The 19,221-nt window shown below is 32.6% G+C and overlaps 3 protein-coding genes and 1 long non-coding RNA gene across 4 annotated transcripts; 3 read left to right on the top strand and 1 right to left on the bottom strand.

Moving 5' to 3' along the window:
- Positions 1-3,955: 3,955 nt before the first annotated feature.
- Positions 3,956-8,695, top strand: LOC145123730 (calcium-dependent protein kinase 19-like). Its single transcript, XM_079058941.1, has 8 exons — positions 3,956-4,983; positions 6,192-6,335; positions 6,411-6,563; positions 7,338-7,453; positions 7,659-7,826; positions 7,918-8,045; positions 8,143-8,242; positions 8,336-8,695. Exons 1-8 carry the CDS (start codon positions 4,308-4,310, stop codon positions 8,405-8,407), a joined length of 1,557 nt encoding a protein of 518 aa, XP_078915067.1. The 5' UTR covers positions 3,956-4,307; the 3' UTR covers positions 8,408-8,695.
- Positions 8,696-9,191: 496 nt separating this feature from the next.
- Positions 9,192-10,693, bottom strand: LOC145123731 (uncharacterized). Its single transcript, XR_013715266.1, has 2 exons — positions 10,573-10,693; positions 9,192-9,727 (listed from the first exon to the last, which is right to left on the bottom strand). It is a non-coding gene; the product is annotated as an uncharacterized LOC145123731 (long non-coding RNA).
- Positions 10,694-11,902: 1,209 nt separating this feature from the next.
- LOC145123311 (RNI-like superfamily protein) lies at positions 11,903-15,098 on the top strand. The gene is made up of 6 exons (XM_079058526.1): positions 11,903-12,168; positions 12,656-12,780; positions 13,308-13,477; positions 13,557-13,634; positions 13,789-13,933; positions 14,525-15,098. The coding sequence occupies exons 1-6, from the start codon at positions 12,048-12,050 to the stop codon at positions 14,930-14,932; spliced, it is 1,047 nt and encodes a 348-aa protein (XP_078914652.1). The 5' UTR covers positions 11,903-12,047; the 3' UTR covers positions 14,933-15,098.
- Positions 15,099-17,793: 2,695 nt separating this feature from the next.
- Positions 17,794-18,992, top strand: LOC145125069 (uncharacterized). The gene has a single exon (XM_079060561.1). The coding sequence runs from the start codon at positions 18,212-18,214 to the stop codon at positions 18,806-18,808; it is 597 nt and encodes a 198-aa protein (XP_078916687.1). The 5' UTR covers positions 17,794-18,211; the 3' UTR covers positions 18,809-18,992.
- Positions 18,993-19,221: the final 229 nt, after the last annotated feature.

The following is a 19,221-nucleotide window of genomic DNA, read 5'->3' as shown; positions in this document are numbered from 1 at the left end:
TGCTCTCTTTCTTTTCCTCTTCTTTCTAAGGAGCACTTTTAATTTCCTCTTTCTCCTTCTCTGAATTATAGCTTCCCTGCCAGTTTCGGTTCTTGGCTGGGAACTTCTTTCTTGCAAACCGCTTGGGATTGGATACCATCAGTGCATATTCTTCATCTTTCAGATCACATTCAGAAAGGTTAGATTCTGTTTCTTCTTCAATCAAATTCTTACCCTTTGAGATAAGAGCCAATGATCCCATTCCGGAAACCAATTTCGTTTCCTTGGTCACAACACTTTCATGAGACTTGAGCATTCCCACGAGCTTCGCCAACGAGTAGGATTTAAACTGTTCATGAGCTTTAACAGTTGAAACCACAGCCATCCATTCTGGCCTTAGACCATTCATATAGGTGACTTTCTACTCGATCACCTCTCTGCCAATTCCATGCTTGATCATCCTGCTGAGAAGATGGTTGTAACGATCGAATGTTTGAATGAGACTTTCATCTTCCTTTTGCTTGAAGTCACCGAACTCTGAAAGCAGAAGAGTTTGAGTAGAATGTTCGAGATCCTCATCGGTGGAATACAACTCCTTAAGCCGATCCCAAATCTCCTTTGCAGTGGTACATGCACTCACCAGACGAAAGGTGTCAGATTGTAAAGCGAATCTGATCATCCTCATTGCTTTTATGTTACTAAGCAGCTTGTTCTTCTCATCTTAAGCAACATCTTTCACGTCAATCATCAGCTGATTATACTCCTTTTGAGACTTGATGATTCTTTCGGTTCCAATATGAGAAAAAGGACCCACCGTAATTGCTTCCCAGATTAAATATCCGTTGTCCTCTGAACCCAGGACACAATCTTCAAAGTGAAGAGCCCAGACTTCATACTCTTGAGTGTACAAGATTGGAATCCTTGTAGTCGATCCAATGTTGTTGGAGATGTTAATGGGAATGGTTTGAGATTCGTCGTGAGACATAATGACTTGATCTGTTTACCTGTCAAGAATCAGACTTGTAAAGCAGTATTAGGGCAATATCGAGATCTATGAACAACGTCAATGAAGAGATGACGACTCAACATATTCAATAAAAGCGGAAACCCTAAAAATATTCTTCAAACAGAAGAGGTGCGTATGATTTACACAGTCTCCTGCTCTGATACCAATTGATGAGATTAAAACGTTTAGATCGATAAGATTCTTAAACAGATAAATCAAGAACACAATGAAAATAATAACACCAGATGAATCAATGCTTGTGTCGAATGATTAATCAATCACACCTCAGAAGAACTCTATGAAGAATTGCTACTGTAGAGGTGTGCTAGGGTTACAATACGATCAAAAGAATAAAACTGTCAAAAGAGTTCATACCAAGATGCATGCATGCACTATATAAAGTAAACCCTAATAAATGTAAATGGCTGGACAAGCCCATAACCGAGAACATAATAGACCTAGACAAAAGTCCCAATGACGCAACACTTCAAGATCCAACACTTCTCTAAGCTCACAGGCCGTTTAGGGTTTACTCTCAGGGAAGTATAGCCGCAAATGAGGCTATAAGTGCCCTTAAATAGGTCCCAAACCAGGGGATTTAGGGTTTCTCATCACAGCGTCTACTCGGCTAGTCGGCTCCTGGACTCGTCGAGTAGGTCATTAACCCCACGTGGCACATCGCGACTCTACTCGACGAGTTGTAGCATCGTCTCGTCGAGTAGCTCAATAGTCTTCAAAATAATTAAATAAATAAACAATATACCTGGAAGTCCGGATGTTACATGTTTTAAGGCTATGAATTATTCATGTTACTTTTTATTAAATAAGATATTGTAATTAATACTTTTGAATTTTGATGTGGGTTATCTATGTAGATGTTTATGGTAGATCTGTTGGATTTGGAAAGTAATCTTTATACCTTAAACAATTTTATATACAAATTGAGAAATCCTTCTATCTTAAACTATTTACAAACAAATTTACAAATATGCAACTTCTTTTAAATTGTTAAGTATTAATATTCTGAATTGAAAACAATAATAACCAATATGAAATGACCATATACAAAGTAAAAATATACAAGCAGACATTAATGATTTCAATGCTAAAAGCATCACCATCCCCTCCACCTCCACCCTTAAACAATGTCATTAATATTATTTTTTCATTTAAATGCATTTATATGTATTATTAACAATATTAATAATAACAAGTGCAAAAAATAGTATTCTTATTTATAATAATAATAATAATAATAATAAGAATTTTATTTGCAGAAAAGTCCTAATATTTTTGTTTATAGAAAAGTCATAATATTTTGTGTTAGTTTACGAAATAGTCCCAAATTAATTTGATACCGGTTTCAACCGGTCAAAAAGGGTCAAACTGCAAATTTTTGCAGGTTTTCACGACTTTTTCGTTCAAAAAAAAATCTTGAAACTTAAGTGTAGCTTTTCCGAAAATATTGAGACTTTTCTGAAAATTTTCCACACAAATACTGTCTAAATGTTTATGTGTGTAATTTCATAATGGCATGCAACAAGTTTATTGGAGTTAAATTTAAATTTCCAAAAAAAAAAAAGTTAAAACCCAATTTTTAGAATAATTCGTAAATTGGAACTTTTTAAAAAAAAAAAAACCGGTTTTCCTTTATCTATAACCGGTTTGACAAGATGTATATATTCCTTTCTAAAAACTGATAAAAACCGGAACTACTTAGCGAAATTCCTTTATAAAAAGAACGGATGTGGTCCGAACCGAATGTTTTAGAAAGTAGGTTTCGGTATTAAATAGATTTTGTGTACATCTAGGTTGAAAGTTTTAGACGGAAAGGTGTGGGCAACGTCCACAAATGTTTTTATGACATGGCAGCCGGATAACAGCGTTACCATGACACAAACACCGTCCCCTTCACCGTTTTTGCACGTTATGAGGCTTCTCGTTGCTTATTACCATCACAACCTCCCTCAACGCAGTTATCTTACTCTGTTTTCTTCTCCTTCACCTCAACATGTTCTCCACTTCTTCCTTCTTGTCAAACCCGTTTCCAAGGTAAAGAAGATGAATAATTTTTTGTTGCTTTTAAAATATAAAAAATAACTTTTCAACAAATAATAAAAGAATCACTGTTGCAAGTAAATATTTTAATAAAAATATTAATTATAAAAGTTATAATATTTTTATTAGACTACTACTATTTATAAAGTATTAGTAATATTCATATAAGTTTATTGCAAATTGTATTCATTATTAATAATATTTTTGTGATGGATTTTTTTTTACTTGAATAGTGATTTATTTGATGTTAAAAATTAGAGCTTGTGTTTGATATCAAAATGATGTTCATAAAGTTGGAATTAGGAACATTTCTTGGTATTTAGCTAAACCTCTTGTTCAATAAAAGCAAAATGAAAGACAAACCCACGAGATGCTTCATAGAAATCACATGCCAAATGATTTGTTTTTAGATGCAGGCCAAACATCATCCCCAAAACAAATGAGCTTACCATTTATGGTTTATTCTAATTTAGGTTTCAATGCAAACCGCTTTTAACTCTAAACTTGATATTAATCTACACGATATCTAAAGGATAAATTAAAAATTATATAAAAAGCACAATAATTATTACCATATAAAAAACAAGGACAACAATAACAACAATAACAATAAACCTCACAAATGAAATAAGATAGGAGAGGTAATGAAATAAGATAGGAGAGGTGGATATCAACAATTATTATATGAATAAAATATTATTCTAAAACTTAAAACTTACAAAATATCTAAATATAATTGAAGAAATATAAGTATATAATTTATCAAATTAAATTTATTTTAATTAATTGGATTAAATAAAGAAGAAACAAACACCTTACTTGAAGACAAAGAATGAAAGCTCCTAATATTTGGCAGATTCTCAATGGACACAAAGAAAAGCACATTTCTTCATCCAAAGATGGAGGTGGACAACATGAAGACTCTCAAAAAGTCAAAATGTCTGACTTCCTACTTCTCCTTGACCACATTCAAGATTCAACCCAATCAAACCGCGTCTAATTTCTTCGAAGATTCCATTCTTTTAAATCTCAAGTATTCCGAATGAGCTCACCACGTTCCTTCCTTCAACCTCTTCTGTACCTTAAACTATTCCTCCATGAATTATTATTCAATCTTAGCGGTTTGACTATTCTCTTTGACCATCTTCATCGACACCCCTTTTGATCTTCGATTTCGAGCCAACAACCAAGTAACAACAATCAATCCCCATCTGGGTATTCGTTTCTTGATCAATTTCCACAATTCCATTCAAAATATCAAGAAATGGGGTTGTGTAGTAGCAAAAGCAAGAGTGGAGGGACATACCCTGATGCTCATAGAACAAGATCCGTTGAACCCAATGCGGTTTACACCAAAACCCCTGCTCCGGCAGCTCAAACTCCGCAGAGAAAGCAGCCGCCACCGCCCAGCCCCAAGAGGGTGTTCACAGCTGACTCGATTCTCGGAAAACCATTTGAAGACGTTAAACAACACTACACCATGGGGAGAGAATTGGGTAGAGGTCAATTTGGTGTTACATATCTTTGTATACAGAAATCAACTGGTCAAAAGTATGCTTGTAAGTCGATATCAAAGAAGAAACTTGTAACCAAAAGTGATAAGGATGATATGAGGAAAGAAATTCAGATTATGCAGCATCTAAGTGGACAGGCTAATATTGTTGAGTTTAAAGGTGCTTATGAAGATAAGCAATCTGTGCATTTGGTTATGGAGGTTTGTGAAGGAGGTGAGCTTTTTGATAGGATCATTGCAAAAGGTCATTATAGTGAAAGAGCTGCAGCCTCGATTTGCAGGTCGATTGTGAATGTGGTTCATGTTTGTCACTTTATGGGAGTGATGCATCGTGATTTAAAGCCTGAAAATTTCTTGCTTTCGGATAAGAGTGAGAACGCACTTCTTAAAGCTACAGATTTCGGTTTATCGGTCTTCATTCAAGAAGGTATTGCTAACCGAATCTCTACTTTGTAACATATACAAATCTTAATCTTTTGACTTTTAAGAAAAAATCCCATTGAAAGAATCGGTTCTTGCAAGATTTTATAGGATTCAACAATAATTAGATAGTTAACTTTAAAAAGTTCAATGATTCGCATTTTATTGTGGGCATTTTCGTGATCAATCTTACTAACGAAAATTTCCTAGATTTTTATGTACAATATTTGCAATATATCGCGGACTTGTCTACACAAGCTCACTCTATGACACTTAGTCCTCAAACTAAGTCAAATCACTCTCGTAAACAAGGAAAACAAGGAAATGTAAGTGAAGTAAAGCAAACGATGAACAACACAATAAGTTAATGGAAAGAGATTTGCCAGGAGTACATTAGAATGATAGAGAAAACTACACAAGGATAGGATGATTATATGAGGGGACAGTAATTTAAATGGAAACTATTTTTGAATATTTACAAGGAAGGTAGTACACAACTATTATTGCTAGTCGCTAGATCTTTACACTCTCTTATGATTATAAATAAAATGAGAAAGACGTATTTACGCTTGCGGTCTTAAATCTTCGTGCAATAGGAGGTCTTGGATCTTCGTTTTTGTCTTTTTATTCGGGTTAAGAGTCCATCTGTAGAAAAAGCTTTTAAATGAAAAAATATGAAAATGTCATGTCTTTTATGCAAATAAGATTTATACTTATTTGCATAAAGGTCACGATATTTTGATTTTTTTTGAAAGAAAGCATAGTATTTTATTTTTACATGATGGAACCTGGTAAACTGGTAAAAGTCAAGAATGAAAGTTGGAAATTACTTGTGGTTTACATTATAAAAAACAATTAGGTCGTATCTGAAAAACTGGTTAAAAATACTGTATTAGTTTTTTCGTAAAAATAACACATAAAATTTAAAAAGAAAATTACAATTTTAATATTCATGCTTGAGTTGAGATCTTTAGTCTTCCTGCAATACGAGGGGACGATAACATGAATGAACGCTAAAGAAGGTCCTACTTTACTCTTACATCTATAGATTCTTCCACCATCTTCTTGATATCTCCAGCAAAGTTCTTGATTCACATACTACTTTCCGGAATTCTTAATTCAACCTTTGTGTACAATGTCTTGAACTTCTTTTGAGCTACACAGCATTATGATGACCTTGCCTTGTTATATGACAAAGCAATCAAACACTTTCAGGAAAAGCATATCGACAAGTTGTTGGAAGTGCGTATTATGTTGCACCAGAGGTATTGACACGTAAATACGGGAAGGAAATAGACATATGGAGTGCAGGGGTGATACTGTATATCCTGCTAAGTGGTGTGCCTCCCTTTTGGGCAGGTAAATTGATGCTCTATTTTTTTTTTTTTTTATAGGATTATAAGTTATAACATGAAATTGGGTATGAAAATGCAGAGACAGAGAAGGGAATATTTGATGCTGTACTTGAAGGTTATATTGATTTTGAAAGTGATCCATGGCCATCTATCTCTACAAGTGCTAAGGATCTTGTTCGAAGGATGCTCACACAAGACCCCAGGAAGAGAATAACTTCTGCTCAAGTTCTTGGTATGTATCTGTATAATCGATCATAGATGTAGATTCTTAGGTGTTGTTTCTTTTTTCAATTAAGGGCTGTTTGATAAAAATAAACCATTCCAACCTCTTAATGGTTAAAAGAAGGTAGGGTTCCTTACCCGTTTAGAGGCTGTAGGCTTTTAATTCGTTCAGAGGTAAATGCTGCAGAGGTGATCTCTGAATGGTTCTATTATCAAACATGTGATCAAACAACCCTTTACTACTGACATCTTTTAATCTGGTAAGGTATATATGAGTTCTTTTTTTTCCGCAGAATATTACAAATAAATGAAGTTTTCACTATAAGGTCCTAATTTCTTCCAAATTTGTAGTCATTCTTTTCTTTTTATAAGTCCATTTCCCCAAGTGTGTTGTCGTATTCTCAAATATCTTTTAAATATTATTCCTCAAAACAACACTTTATCAAGTCGATATTTATATGTGTCTTTTAGAAATGATTATCTGACATATAGTCTCCTATGTCTTCTAGTGTTTTGGTAACCTAGAGTAGATTAAAATTACGTATATGCCCTTATTTGAGAACACCATTAAAAGTGACTATTACAATTAACACATCCAAACCTTATTTCTCGCATTACTTTTTATTATGGTTAATTATCATATTTATGTAGTCATTATCAGAACTCACATTCAAAACAGGCTGTGAACATAAGATGTTTGTTTTCAACCTTCAAATCAAACTATGCACATATATGCTCATGAGCTCATAATATCTTTCTTGTATGTTTCCAAATTGGTACACAGAGCATCCATGGATAAGAGAAGATGGTGAAGCATCTGACAAGCCAATCGACAGTGCAGTCCTTTCTAGGATGAAGCAATTCCGAGCTATGAATAAGCTCAAGAAGCTCGCTCTCAAGGTACCCAAAACAGCTAATATTTTAGCTTCAGTATTAACTCTAATAGAGTGTGTTCATCTATAGAGGTTAACACAGACCGGGCCGGACCAGTATTGTTGGACCGGCCCGGTCCAATCTGATTATAGTGAGGACTGGGACCAAGGCCCAGTCCATTCCAAAAACCGTACATCTCTATCTACTAACACTGAAAATATGAGTTTTATAGGTCATTGCGGAAAATCTGTCAGCAGAAGAGATTCAAGGGTTGAAATCAATGTTTACAAACATAGACACTGATAACAGTGGAACTATTACTTATGAAGAACTTAAAACTGGATTGGCTCGATTAGGGTCAAAGCTCTCGGAGGCTGAAGTGAAGCAACTCATGGAAGCAGTAAGATGTTTCACATGTTAAAAAAAAAAAAAAACTTGGAATTTCTATTTTTAAACACCTTTTTCCTTATAAACTTGTTTTTATGATCCAGGCTGATGTTGATGGAAATGGGTCGATTGATTACATTGAGTTCATCACAGCAACAATGCATCGACACAAATTAGAAAGGGAAGAACATTTGTACAAAGCCTTTCAGCATTTTGATACTGATAATAGTGGGTAAGTAAAGTAGCTAAAATTTTGATTGTATTTAACTATAAAAACTATCACAATTCACATCCAATCTAATTTGGTTGTGATGTTTTGAGTGAATCAGGTTTATTACAAGAGATGAATTAGAAACAGCAATGAGGAAATATGGAATGGGAGATGAAGCCACCATTAAAGACATAATAGCAGAAGTTGATACCGATAATGTGAGTTCTTTGTTATCATTTTTGTCTTGAATGTTTCTTGAGTGTTTAAAAGTGACAAATTGGCAATTGTTGTTTGTTTTTGAATCATGATAGGATGGGAAGATAAACTATGAAGAATTCTGCACGATGATGAGAAGTGGGACCCAACCAGGAAAGCTATTCTAAATAATGCAATCTGTTTCTTCAAACAAAACAGAAAAAAAAAAAAATTGGAAAAAAGCTTTAAGAAACTCCAATGTCTACTAGATAGCAACGAATTTAGGAGCATAGATAATAATCCAAAAGAGCTGAGTCTGAGTTTGATCCATCAAAGTTTTACTATTTTCATCATTTTCCCAATAACCTACTCGTAATCTGTATAATAGTTCTTTAATCGCTCTTTTGTTTATGAAACATTTGTGTGGTTTATTCCCATATTTTCGATAATGGTGTAAAGTTGTATCATTATTGTTATTTCCATTTTGTGTTGGATTCTTATGTCTATCTCTCTACCTGTACTTGAACTAAAGAGTAAAGAGCGATCACAATTTTGTGGCCATTCTTGCTAATGAAACATGCATAAAACTAAGTAAAGGAGACAAGGTTTGATGGTGAAGTCAAACACAGTTCTGATTTTTGTAAAATAAATAATGTCAAATTTGTAAAAAGTTAAGACTTAATATTGGGAAAAATCCCATTTCCTTGACTTTATATATTAAGTTATTCTTTTGGGATGAAGTAAAAAAAACAACTATAAATATGAGTTTTATAATTGCGGAAAATCTATCAGTAGAAGATTTCAATTCAAGGGCTGAAATCAAAAATCAAAATTGTAGTAAAAGAAAAGTAGAACAAGGTGGGAAATAGACTTGCTCTTAATATCCCAGTGGAAAAGACATAAATGCCCTCCTCATCTAACTGTATTGAAACAAAAGAATGATCATGGCCATTTTTGCTGATGAAACATGTATACAGGAAACAAAATGAGTCAAATTCAATGCCAAAACCAATGCATGTTCAAATGTAGGCTTTATTACAAAAATCAACTGTGAATGTAAGACATTATCTAAGAATTCCATAACAAAATGATCCAGAAAATGCTGATAAACTATAAGCAAAAGACAACCTAACAAGTTTTAGTTAATACAGGAGCTTAAAAACTATAAATCTTGATTCAATCTTTGATCATTTACCCTTTTTTGCAGGTTTTTTCACATTTTGTGGCTTTGTGGTTTACGTGCACGTGTAAGCGCAAATTCCCCTAATTTGTGGCCTACCATGGCATCTTTAATTTGAATAGGACGATGTCTTTTTCCATTATGGATAGCAATACGATGGCCCACCATTTCGGGTATGATCATAGATGCACGTGACCATGATTTTATGGTGTGTTTCTCATCATTTGCATTCAGCTTAGCTATCATCCTCTTCAAATGAGTAGCTACAAATGGAAACCTGTTTATAAGTGGTGCCATTGAGAAACAAACTTCTTCCTTTCACCAATACCTGAAAATGGGAACATGGTTTCATCATGAGCAATCAAATTTTTTTTTTTTTGGGGGAAAATGAACTTGATTGAAAACCCTAATTGAGTTTTATGAGAAAGGGCGTATTCAATTGCAGGAATCATATTAATGAACTTAAAATAAGCAAAGCAACTTAATTGCAGAAACTAGCCAAATATGAATACCACAAGTGGACATAGAGTTATAGACCAACTTTGCAAATACATTAACCCTAACTTTAGACAATATTTGAAAATCATACTATAAACCTATAATGTTAGATTTACAGGGGGAATGAAGTAAAACATATGCATTTATAGTTTCATATCAACAAAATTCCTGGATAAATGCTTGAAACTGCAGGATAAATTTTTGAAAATCATGTGATATAGTTGGTTTGTCATCAACCATTCTTTTATAAAATGGAGAACATGTAGTAACACTAACATATTCTCAAAAAACAGATTCTAGAAGCTCTGTTAGTCTTTTAACATCTTCAAGAAACCTTATGAATTCAAAATAAAGACCTTCCATCTCCATGTAATGTACTTAAACAAATCAAACAGCCAAACAATGAGTACAAGTGTACAACCATAAGTAACGATCTTTCCGGAAATCGAAGGGGGGAAAGCATCGATATCATGACAGATGTAACTAACAGTCGAAAATGAAAGATGCCATAACTGAATGCAAGTCGCAGATGGTAAGTAAAACCAAAAAACAAAACCTAATCGCAAGCTGTAAGCATTTTCTAACAAATGTGAAGAGTTGGGGATTCTTATGATTACCCGAATCACTTCATCAAGAAGCCATTCGATAATTAAGAATCACTCGAGAGAGGCGTACCTAGATCGATGATGGGGGCGAGATCGATAAACTCGCTCTTATGAAAAATGCGACGACAGGCAAGGGTTTATTTTCAAGTTGAAGCGCCTCGTTTTTTCTGTTTCGGCTAAACGAAGCTGATAAAATGGTAAAGAATATAAGAGCATTCTTTTTTTCATTATTATATATATATATATATTAAAGTTATTATATATATATATATATATATATATATATATATATATATATATATATATATATATATATATATATATATTAAAGTTATGAAAAGTTTTAAGTGACACATCAATTTATTATAATGTCAAATTACATGTTATTTTTATTTTTTTGACGACAACTACCTCTCTGATTTTACCTATAAAACTAACGAGACTTGAACCATCGACCTCAAAAGAAAAAAAAAACCAACACCTCATACCGGTTACATCCATTAATTTTTTATTTATACATATATGACCATTACATCTAGAGGTTTAACACTTTTTTGATAAATATATTATTACAATTGCCTTCAAGTTTCTAACAACCCACAAAAATATTATAATATTATAAAAAGATAATAAAAATGTTTTTCGATTTTCACCTATTATACCAAGTATAGAATTTCATATTGCATATTTACATTTTGACCCATAATTTTAAATTGTTTACGGATTTGATCCAAACTTTAAATTTTGTTACGTAAATATATGGTTCAAACTTTTTCTTTAAAACAATTCTACCAAAAAATTGTTTGTTTTTAAATGGTGGTAAAATGTCATAAAAAAAACTTCTAGTATGTTATATAAAAGTTGTAAACACTATAAAGAAAAATTGTAAAAAAAAAGTTTAAAAAAAGTTGTAAAAAATATAAAAACCCCTGAAAAAACTTAAAAGAGATTGTACAAAATAACTATTTTTTTTTGTAGAATTTGTTAAAAAAAAGTTGGGGTCATATTCTTAACAACATTCAAAATTTAGAATAAATTCTTAAGAAAATTTAAAATATAAGATAAAAGTGTACTAAAAAAGACAGTTTATACATTTTTATAATATTCGTTTTGAGTTTGTTGACAACTTGAAGATAATTAGAATAGTATATTTCAGAAAAAAAAAAAAAAAGTTTACCACAAACTTAATGGTTATATATCTATAAAAAAACATAAGTAACTAAATGTACAAAAAAAAAATTAATAGTTATATGTGTATAAAAAATATAAATGACTGTGTTAATTTTAATTTTAATGAATCGTTATTTTTAAATTTAAGTTTATTTATTTAATTTTAGATTTCCAAAAAAAAATGTTTTATTTATTTATTTTTTTGAAAAAATTGTATGGGTTAGAGAGGCTCTTACATTACATAGAAAAGACAACCAGAAGGCCGTCGACGGAAACTCGGTATCACTACCCAAATATCTATCGATCTTCGAAAATCTCTCAAGAACTCCGGTTCCGATTCCTTTTCATGCCATTTCTCCTTCCTTGCATCATTTGATGGATAAAGGAAAGGGTTTGGAAGCCGTACAGAGATCCTTTCAGAATATTGATTTGACTTTCAATTCCAGGAACCCTAACAAATTGGCCAAGAGTTATAACCCTTTGCTGCTATCTTCCTGTGAGTTTCTATATGCTAATTCTCGTTTTCTAATTGTTTATACACATAAGAGTTGTAGTCAACATGAATTTCTAATAGGCTAGTTATCTTGAAATCTTGTAATTTGTTTATAAGGGTAACACACTAGCTGAATATAAGGGCAAGGAAGTATGTATGACATTAATAGTAGTTAATAGCAGATGTATGGAATTGGATGGCTGATCTTGCTACAAATTTATATCCAAATGTTCGTATTATGTATGAATGTGTTTCCTTTATCTTTCGATGAAAACGATGGATATCATATTTCGTAATTTAGGAGGCTGAGATAAATTTTGAAGAGAAGTTTCTGATTGTTTTGAACTTCACAGCTATGAGTTACATATAAAAGAACTAAAGAAGTGTTGCTGACGGATTTCAGTTTTTTTTTGGTTTAGTTTGAACTTGAATATGTGTCTTTTATTGGGCTGCTATCAGCTTGCTTATAATTGTTTTGTTTGTGTAACAGGGTCACCTTTGGAGAAGAGAAAACCTCCTGCTCTTGTAAGCTTGTGTCTTGGATTTATAGGCAAACATCTTGAGGATATTATTGAGGATTTAGATCTTGTGGCCAGTTTCCCACCGGACATTAAGGTAGGTATTATGATTCTGTTATTTCACACTTATGTATGTGAATATCCATTTGATGCTCAAGATTGTAGCAAAATGAGGATGACCAATTTGCGTTATAGTGAATACTGTATAATTTAATAGGAGTTTTGATATGTTTTCATTGTGGTGCTTATTAACTAAACTCTAGTCTTTCATTTAATAACCACATTGTTGTGATATCCATCGTGAACTGCATAACATAATCAAAGATGAGGAAGTTATGTGCTTTTTCATACTTATCAATTAGGTCTATGCATTTTGGTAGTAAATTTCATGTCTTAGTTTTATTTGGTAAAGGTCATTGGATGGGGCAATTCAGGGGAGTTTTTTTATTTAGTTTGTTGGTATGTTTTATTAACTCATTATGTATTAACAAAAAGAGTTTTTTGTAAAAAAAACAGCATGGTGAATCAAGCATGAGATTCTAGTCATAGAGATTTGAGTATATATCTTTAAAAGAATGTTTGTGTTTTAGTCTAAATTCTACAAATGAATGATCAACTTATCAGATGACCATAACAGCCATTGCAAGAAGAAGAAAGTTGCTAAATGATGATGTGATTGTTGCATTGGCTGAAAGCTCATGGGAAATTCTCGATTTATCAGATTCAGAAGTCTCAGATATCGGTTTATTGAAAGTGATAGGGATTTGTAGCCAATTAAAAGCTATGGACATAAGGTGACATAAGGTGTTATAATATGAAGATTAACTTGTGTCTTTTGTATGCTATTTCCATTAACACTAGTTTCTTATACAGGCGTTGCAGCAAGATCACTCCATTTGGTGTTTCAGAACTTGTGAAAAATTGCCCTTGTCTAGAGATATTGAGATGGGGGTACGATTTCCATATCCTTCTTTTCTATTTTCTATTTTATATTTATATAAAATGTTGTGTGTAAAAAATTGTTAACTACATCACAAGATGAACAACCCAATATTTTGGGTTTATTTTACCTCATTACGGGTTATGAACGCAGTTAATATTGCAGAGGATGCCCAAGAAGCGAACACACTGCACGCAACTCTTTAAGCATCTTGAAACCAACATTGAATGATGTTGAAGGGGATTCATGGGAGGAACTTGATACAACAGAGATCATACATGGAGCACAATCTTTACGTTGGCTTGTATGGGTACGTATAGAAACATACAATATTTCTCCCAAATATACCCTTTATTAATTATAAAAAAAGCTCAACATTCTACATGCCCTTTTATGTCATTTTACATATTTCGGCTAGCTTATCAGTTAGTTTTACCAAACATCATTTTATCAGCTAGTTTATTAGCTAGCAACTAACTTTTTAGTTATCAGCTAGCTTTTCAGCTATCAGTTCCCTTTTAAGTTATCAACTAGTTCGCCAAGGATAGCCTTAGGCTGTGTTTGGTGCGCTACAACTAGCTGATAAGTTAGCTTATTTTTTGAGCTTTTTTAAATTGTCATCTTTGGCAAACGAAAAAGTAGTTGATAAGCTAGCTTTTTAAAAAGCTACTTATACTGGCCTTTTTAAACATTCCCGAATATACCCTTATAATTAATTATAAAAAACATATTATTTTAAATGTCCTTTTTGTCATTTTATATCTTTTGACTAATTTATCAGCTAGTTTTTACCAAACATCATTTTTTGTCAGCTAGCTTTGCAGCTATCAACTAGCTTTTTAAGTTGTCAGCTAGTTTGCCAAACATAGTCTTAGACTTATTCTTCTTGCTTGTTTTGCAGCCAACAATTGACAAAGATTCATTAGAGATTTTGGCAACCGAATGTCCACGTATTATAGTGAACCCGAAACCATCATTCTTTGGGCACAAAGGGATTGATATTCCCAAACATGCGTTACCTGGTGTAGCATTGGATGAGTTTATTGTAGAAGATATAGACCCAAAAACATGGGCAGTTTCAGGATCTAAGCTTATAAGGACAGCTCCACCTATTTTGAGCTCAATTGAATTGCCAATTGCTGAGAAATTTAGGCTTGCATTTGTTGAGAGAGATGCTAGATTGGCTCCTAAACGAGCAAAGAATGCTAGACAACGACAACGAAGGGCAGAAAGAGAGTGGGTGACAACAAGTACAAGTGTCAAGTCCATAGTGCTTGCTGGACAATTGAGTAAAAATTTACGTAGTTAGTATGTATCGATAGTAAAAGGTTGCAAAAGTTTCATAGAATTTTGTCCATGTATATCATGTTTTACTATATTGTAGCAATTTATGCATGTTATGTTGTATTGGTTGCAAGATGCTTAATTGTTTGCATGCAATGTGTTAATAACTCAGGCACCCTTTGAAATTTTAATGATGTTTATAACTTCATATCCCATTATGAGATGCAATAAACCGAACATATAATGTTTTTTCATCGGGGTTTTTCTGACTTTGTATTAATAATTTAATACAATATATGGTCATAATAAGCGAACTATGATTTTCTGTTAATATATAACATGGTCTATTAAGCACAATATGGCACTATGCCATACAGTGTCTACCATTGACTGATGTCATTAACTCTATAAAATATGTGCAATTTTTATATAAGATATGTGTTTGAATTCACTTAGAGCATCTCCAAAGTTACCTCTTTTTCCCCATATCTGAGTTATAAACTTAAGAGAGTTGAAATAACCGATTGATTTTGAAAATACTGTGTTTAGGGAGATGCATATAATGATTGTTGAGGTGCATCATTGGACAAAAATTAGCTTCCTGAAAGGATTAAGTTGTGAGAAAAAGGTATTTTTGTATATTGGGTTATATAAAGGACATATTCTGTTAATCAAACTATGCTATTATTATTGCTCTTGAATCCACCATTATTTATCCCTTAAAAAATGTTTCTTAGGTTCCTTAGGGTCTACTGTCAATATCCTTGATTCATATCCATGCTTTTAGAATTGATAATGATGGGGTTGAAGACGACAAATGTTTCAGGGGATATGAAAGTCGGAATTAAAAACTCAACATGCATTGAAGTATTTAACTTATATGGAACAAGTCGACTATTTAAAAGATGATTAATTTTATCTAAATGTCCAACTTTTCATAAACACGTGCGAATCTTTTAAAGAGCCTTGAAAGCAAATTAATATATTAGGGAATACAATCAATGACTTTTGGATGCATCATGTTTGATTTTTTGTGATCATTCTCGTGAAAATGCAGAAAGAAGAAGCGTTTTTGGAAACAAAAATGCTTTTGACATATCTACATCCATACTTGTTCATAATCGCTCATTCTTGCAAACTATAATGTCTTTTTTTGCATTTTCACAAGAATGAAGTTTAGTTTGCAAAAAAAGCCAAGTACAATTTTTTGAAAAGTAGAAGCACCTTATAGTGGAAAGTCTTGTTAAAGAACACCCAACTCAAGAGGATGCCACTTAGTAATATAAACAAACACATCATCTGTTTATATGCACTTTTACAGACTTCTTTGTTTACATAATAATATATGTGTTAAGGGGACCCTTTTTATATAAAATCAGCATTTGAATAAACTTAATACATGTCAAAGATGTTAACTCTGTTAAGATTCGGGGCCCATCTCGTGCTTTGGCGGCTGCAACCAACTATATTTAGGACCATAAACACGATACAGTCCAAACCATGCTCTTTTTTCCTTTATTTATATTTTATATTATCACTCTCTTAATTTTCCAAAAGTAATCACCAATGGTTGAAATATATTTGAAAAACAGCGGAGATCTGATTGGTTTTGAATTGTTACTGTACCTGTCTTCCTATATACATCGAACGGCGGCTGCTGTACACCAGACTAAATCGCACTGAATGTTGAACTGAATGGTTCCAACCTCTTAATGGTTAAGAGAAGGTAATATTGTTGCCTAACCATTCAGAGGAAATTCCAAGGCTTTTGATTCTTTCAAAATCGTGCAGATATTGTTCCAAATGCCTTGAATGCTGACTGATTCAGAGGTTACTTCTGAATAGTTCCATTCAAAGGTTACCAAACAACCCCTAAGCCATTGTTCCTTTTTTTTCCCCTCATTAAGTGTTGTTCACATAAAGTGCTAGAAAATATTTGAGAAAATGATAGCAAGAAATATAAAAAAAATATGAAAGCAAATTTGTGAAAAGTTAGGACTTAATATGGAAAGAGTTGTTCGCTGACTTTCTCTATTAAGTGATTGTCTCTGCATTAAGTAAAAAAGAAATATTAATATATAATGGGTTAGAGTAGGAAGCATTTATCCATTGATAATGTTCTTTACCTCTCTACCTTTTTACTTTTTCCTAAATTTACTTTTTACAATCATTTTATTCAGTAATATTTAATTCTAGACTAAAAGGTAAAATAGTCATTTAACAATTCATCAAGTTCAAAACAGAAACAACCTTTGTTCATACGACATCTCCTTTTTACAGATATCATTTATCCATACCACATTTAATGGAAAAAATATAGTACCTAACAGCAGATGGTTTTGAAGATTTTCTGTGACTGTATTTGTATGACCTGATACATTGAATGATAGCGGGAGTTCATCAAACAAGTTGGAAAGACCATTATGGCTTTCACGAAATCCATTATTTTAAGAAAAGGTCGATTGATGTTACTGATATTTATTTGATAGTTACAAATACCATTCAAAGAATCAATGAAAGAAGGTTCCTTTTTCATAAGCCAACATATTTTGTGCTTTCTTGATCACCTCACGAATCTAATTAACCTTTAATAGAAAAATTACGTTCTATGCTTCAATAAATGGAACATAGAACTACTATCAATCTATCATTAAAGCCCTTTCCCCTTTATCTCTAATAAAGTAGTCTACTTTTTTTTTTTTTTTTTCTGACGTAGGATCATAAAAGCAACATAAACAATAAAGATGAATTGGACTTATATGGAACAAGTGGACTAATAAAAAAACTGTCAAAAAGATCTAACCATTGAAGTCCAATAATTGAGTATATTCCAATCTTATAAAGAACCATCAAGGGTATAGAAACTTTGATCGAGTTTATACTCTTTATTTTTACTAATATTATCTGCTTGGCGGCTTGTAGGAGCAGGAGAAAACGAAATTTTCATGCCCCTTTGAAGATAATTAAATTACAACTTTACCCCATCCTTGTTCTACTTCTTATATTCAAAACTTTCACATGCTTTTAGGTTTCTTTTTTTCTTTTTAGTGATAACTCTTTATTGAAGTTGGGTCATTTCATTTGAGAAAGTAGAAACAACATAGGCACAAATTTGGTGATTGTGAACATTCGAGCAAGATTTTTGTAATCTTATAAAGTACATTCCTCAGACCACAAGAACTCCACTATCTCTAAAACCCCTTTTCATTACTTCAAAGCTTGTATTTTTAGTGTAGTTGGAAGGTAGAAAGTTTATAAATTCCGGTCATTTTTCACAAAACCAGCTGAAAAGGTGAATCTTTGAATGGAAGGAGAGTATGGTATGTACAGGAAAGGAAGCAGTGGATGGTCATACATGACTGGAAATGAGGAGTTTCAAGAAACTGATGTTTGGTCTGTTTGGAATCAAAGAAATGATTTTGATTCAAAATCTATCAAGTCAAAAGGATCATCATCACCTTCTAATTTGACTTCAAGAAGCATTCCTCTTTCAACTGCAGCCAGAATGATTCCTAGACCTGGAACCAACAAACCCTGCATGGAATCTAGGATTCCTCAACAACAATCAGCACCTGTCAACGTTCCTGATTGGTCAAAGATTTATGGAAAGTCAAAGAGATCAGCACAGAATTCTACATGGCTTAATTATGGTGATGATGATGGTGATGGTGATGATGATGATGGTGGTCATAATGGTAGAGCGAGTTGGGACAGTGATGATGATGATGATGATGATGATAATGGGAACATGATGCCACCTCATGAATGGATTGCACAGAAGCTTGCAAGGCGTCAAATTTCTTCATTTTCTGTATGTGAAGGTGCTGGAAGAACACTCAAAGGTAGAGATCTTAGTAGGGTAAGAGATACTGTCTTGATCAAAACTGGATTTCTGGAATAATTTTCTCTGTTCTACATACATTTTCTTCGAAAACATATTTTCCAGATTTGTTTTGAAAGAAAAGGAAAACCACAAAATTTTTTAAGAAATGACATTATTGTTATCATTATCGTGATGATGTGACACTATGAGTAATTCAGTATGATTAATTATCTTGATAATAAAAATTGGCCCTATTCACTTCTATGTGGTAGTCATGTTGGTGTGAATTATTATTGCCGGTAGGAGAGTTAACGAACCAAACATTTAATATATCATTTGTGAGTTATTCGGCAGTAAGTTCGTTTATATAATAAATGGACGAATATAAACAAAAAATTTTGTTTGTTTAGTTAAACGAACAAACACGAATAATGTTCTTAAAATTTAATTCTCTACAAAATAACAAAAACAAAGTTATTAAAATTTAATTT

Source organism: Lactuca virosa, chromosome 7, assembly GCF_052849685.1.
Source record: "Lactuca virosa cultivar CGN04683 chromosome 7, Lactuca_virosa_CGN04683_v6, whole genome shotgun sequence".
NCBI classification, from domain to species: domain Eukaryota; kingdom Viridiplantae; phylum Streptophyta; class Magnoliopsida; order Asterales; family Asteraceae; genus Lactuca; species Lactuca virosa.
This window is presented reverse-complemented; position numbering and strand designations above follow the sequence as displayed.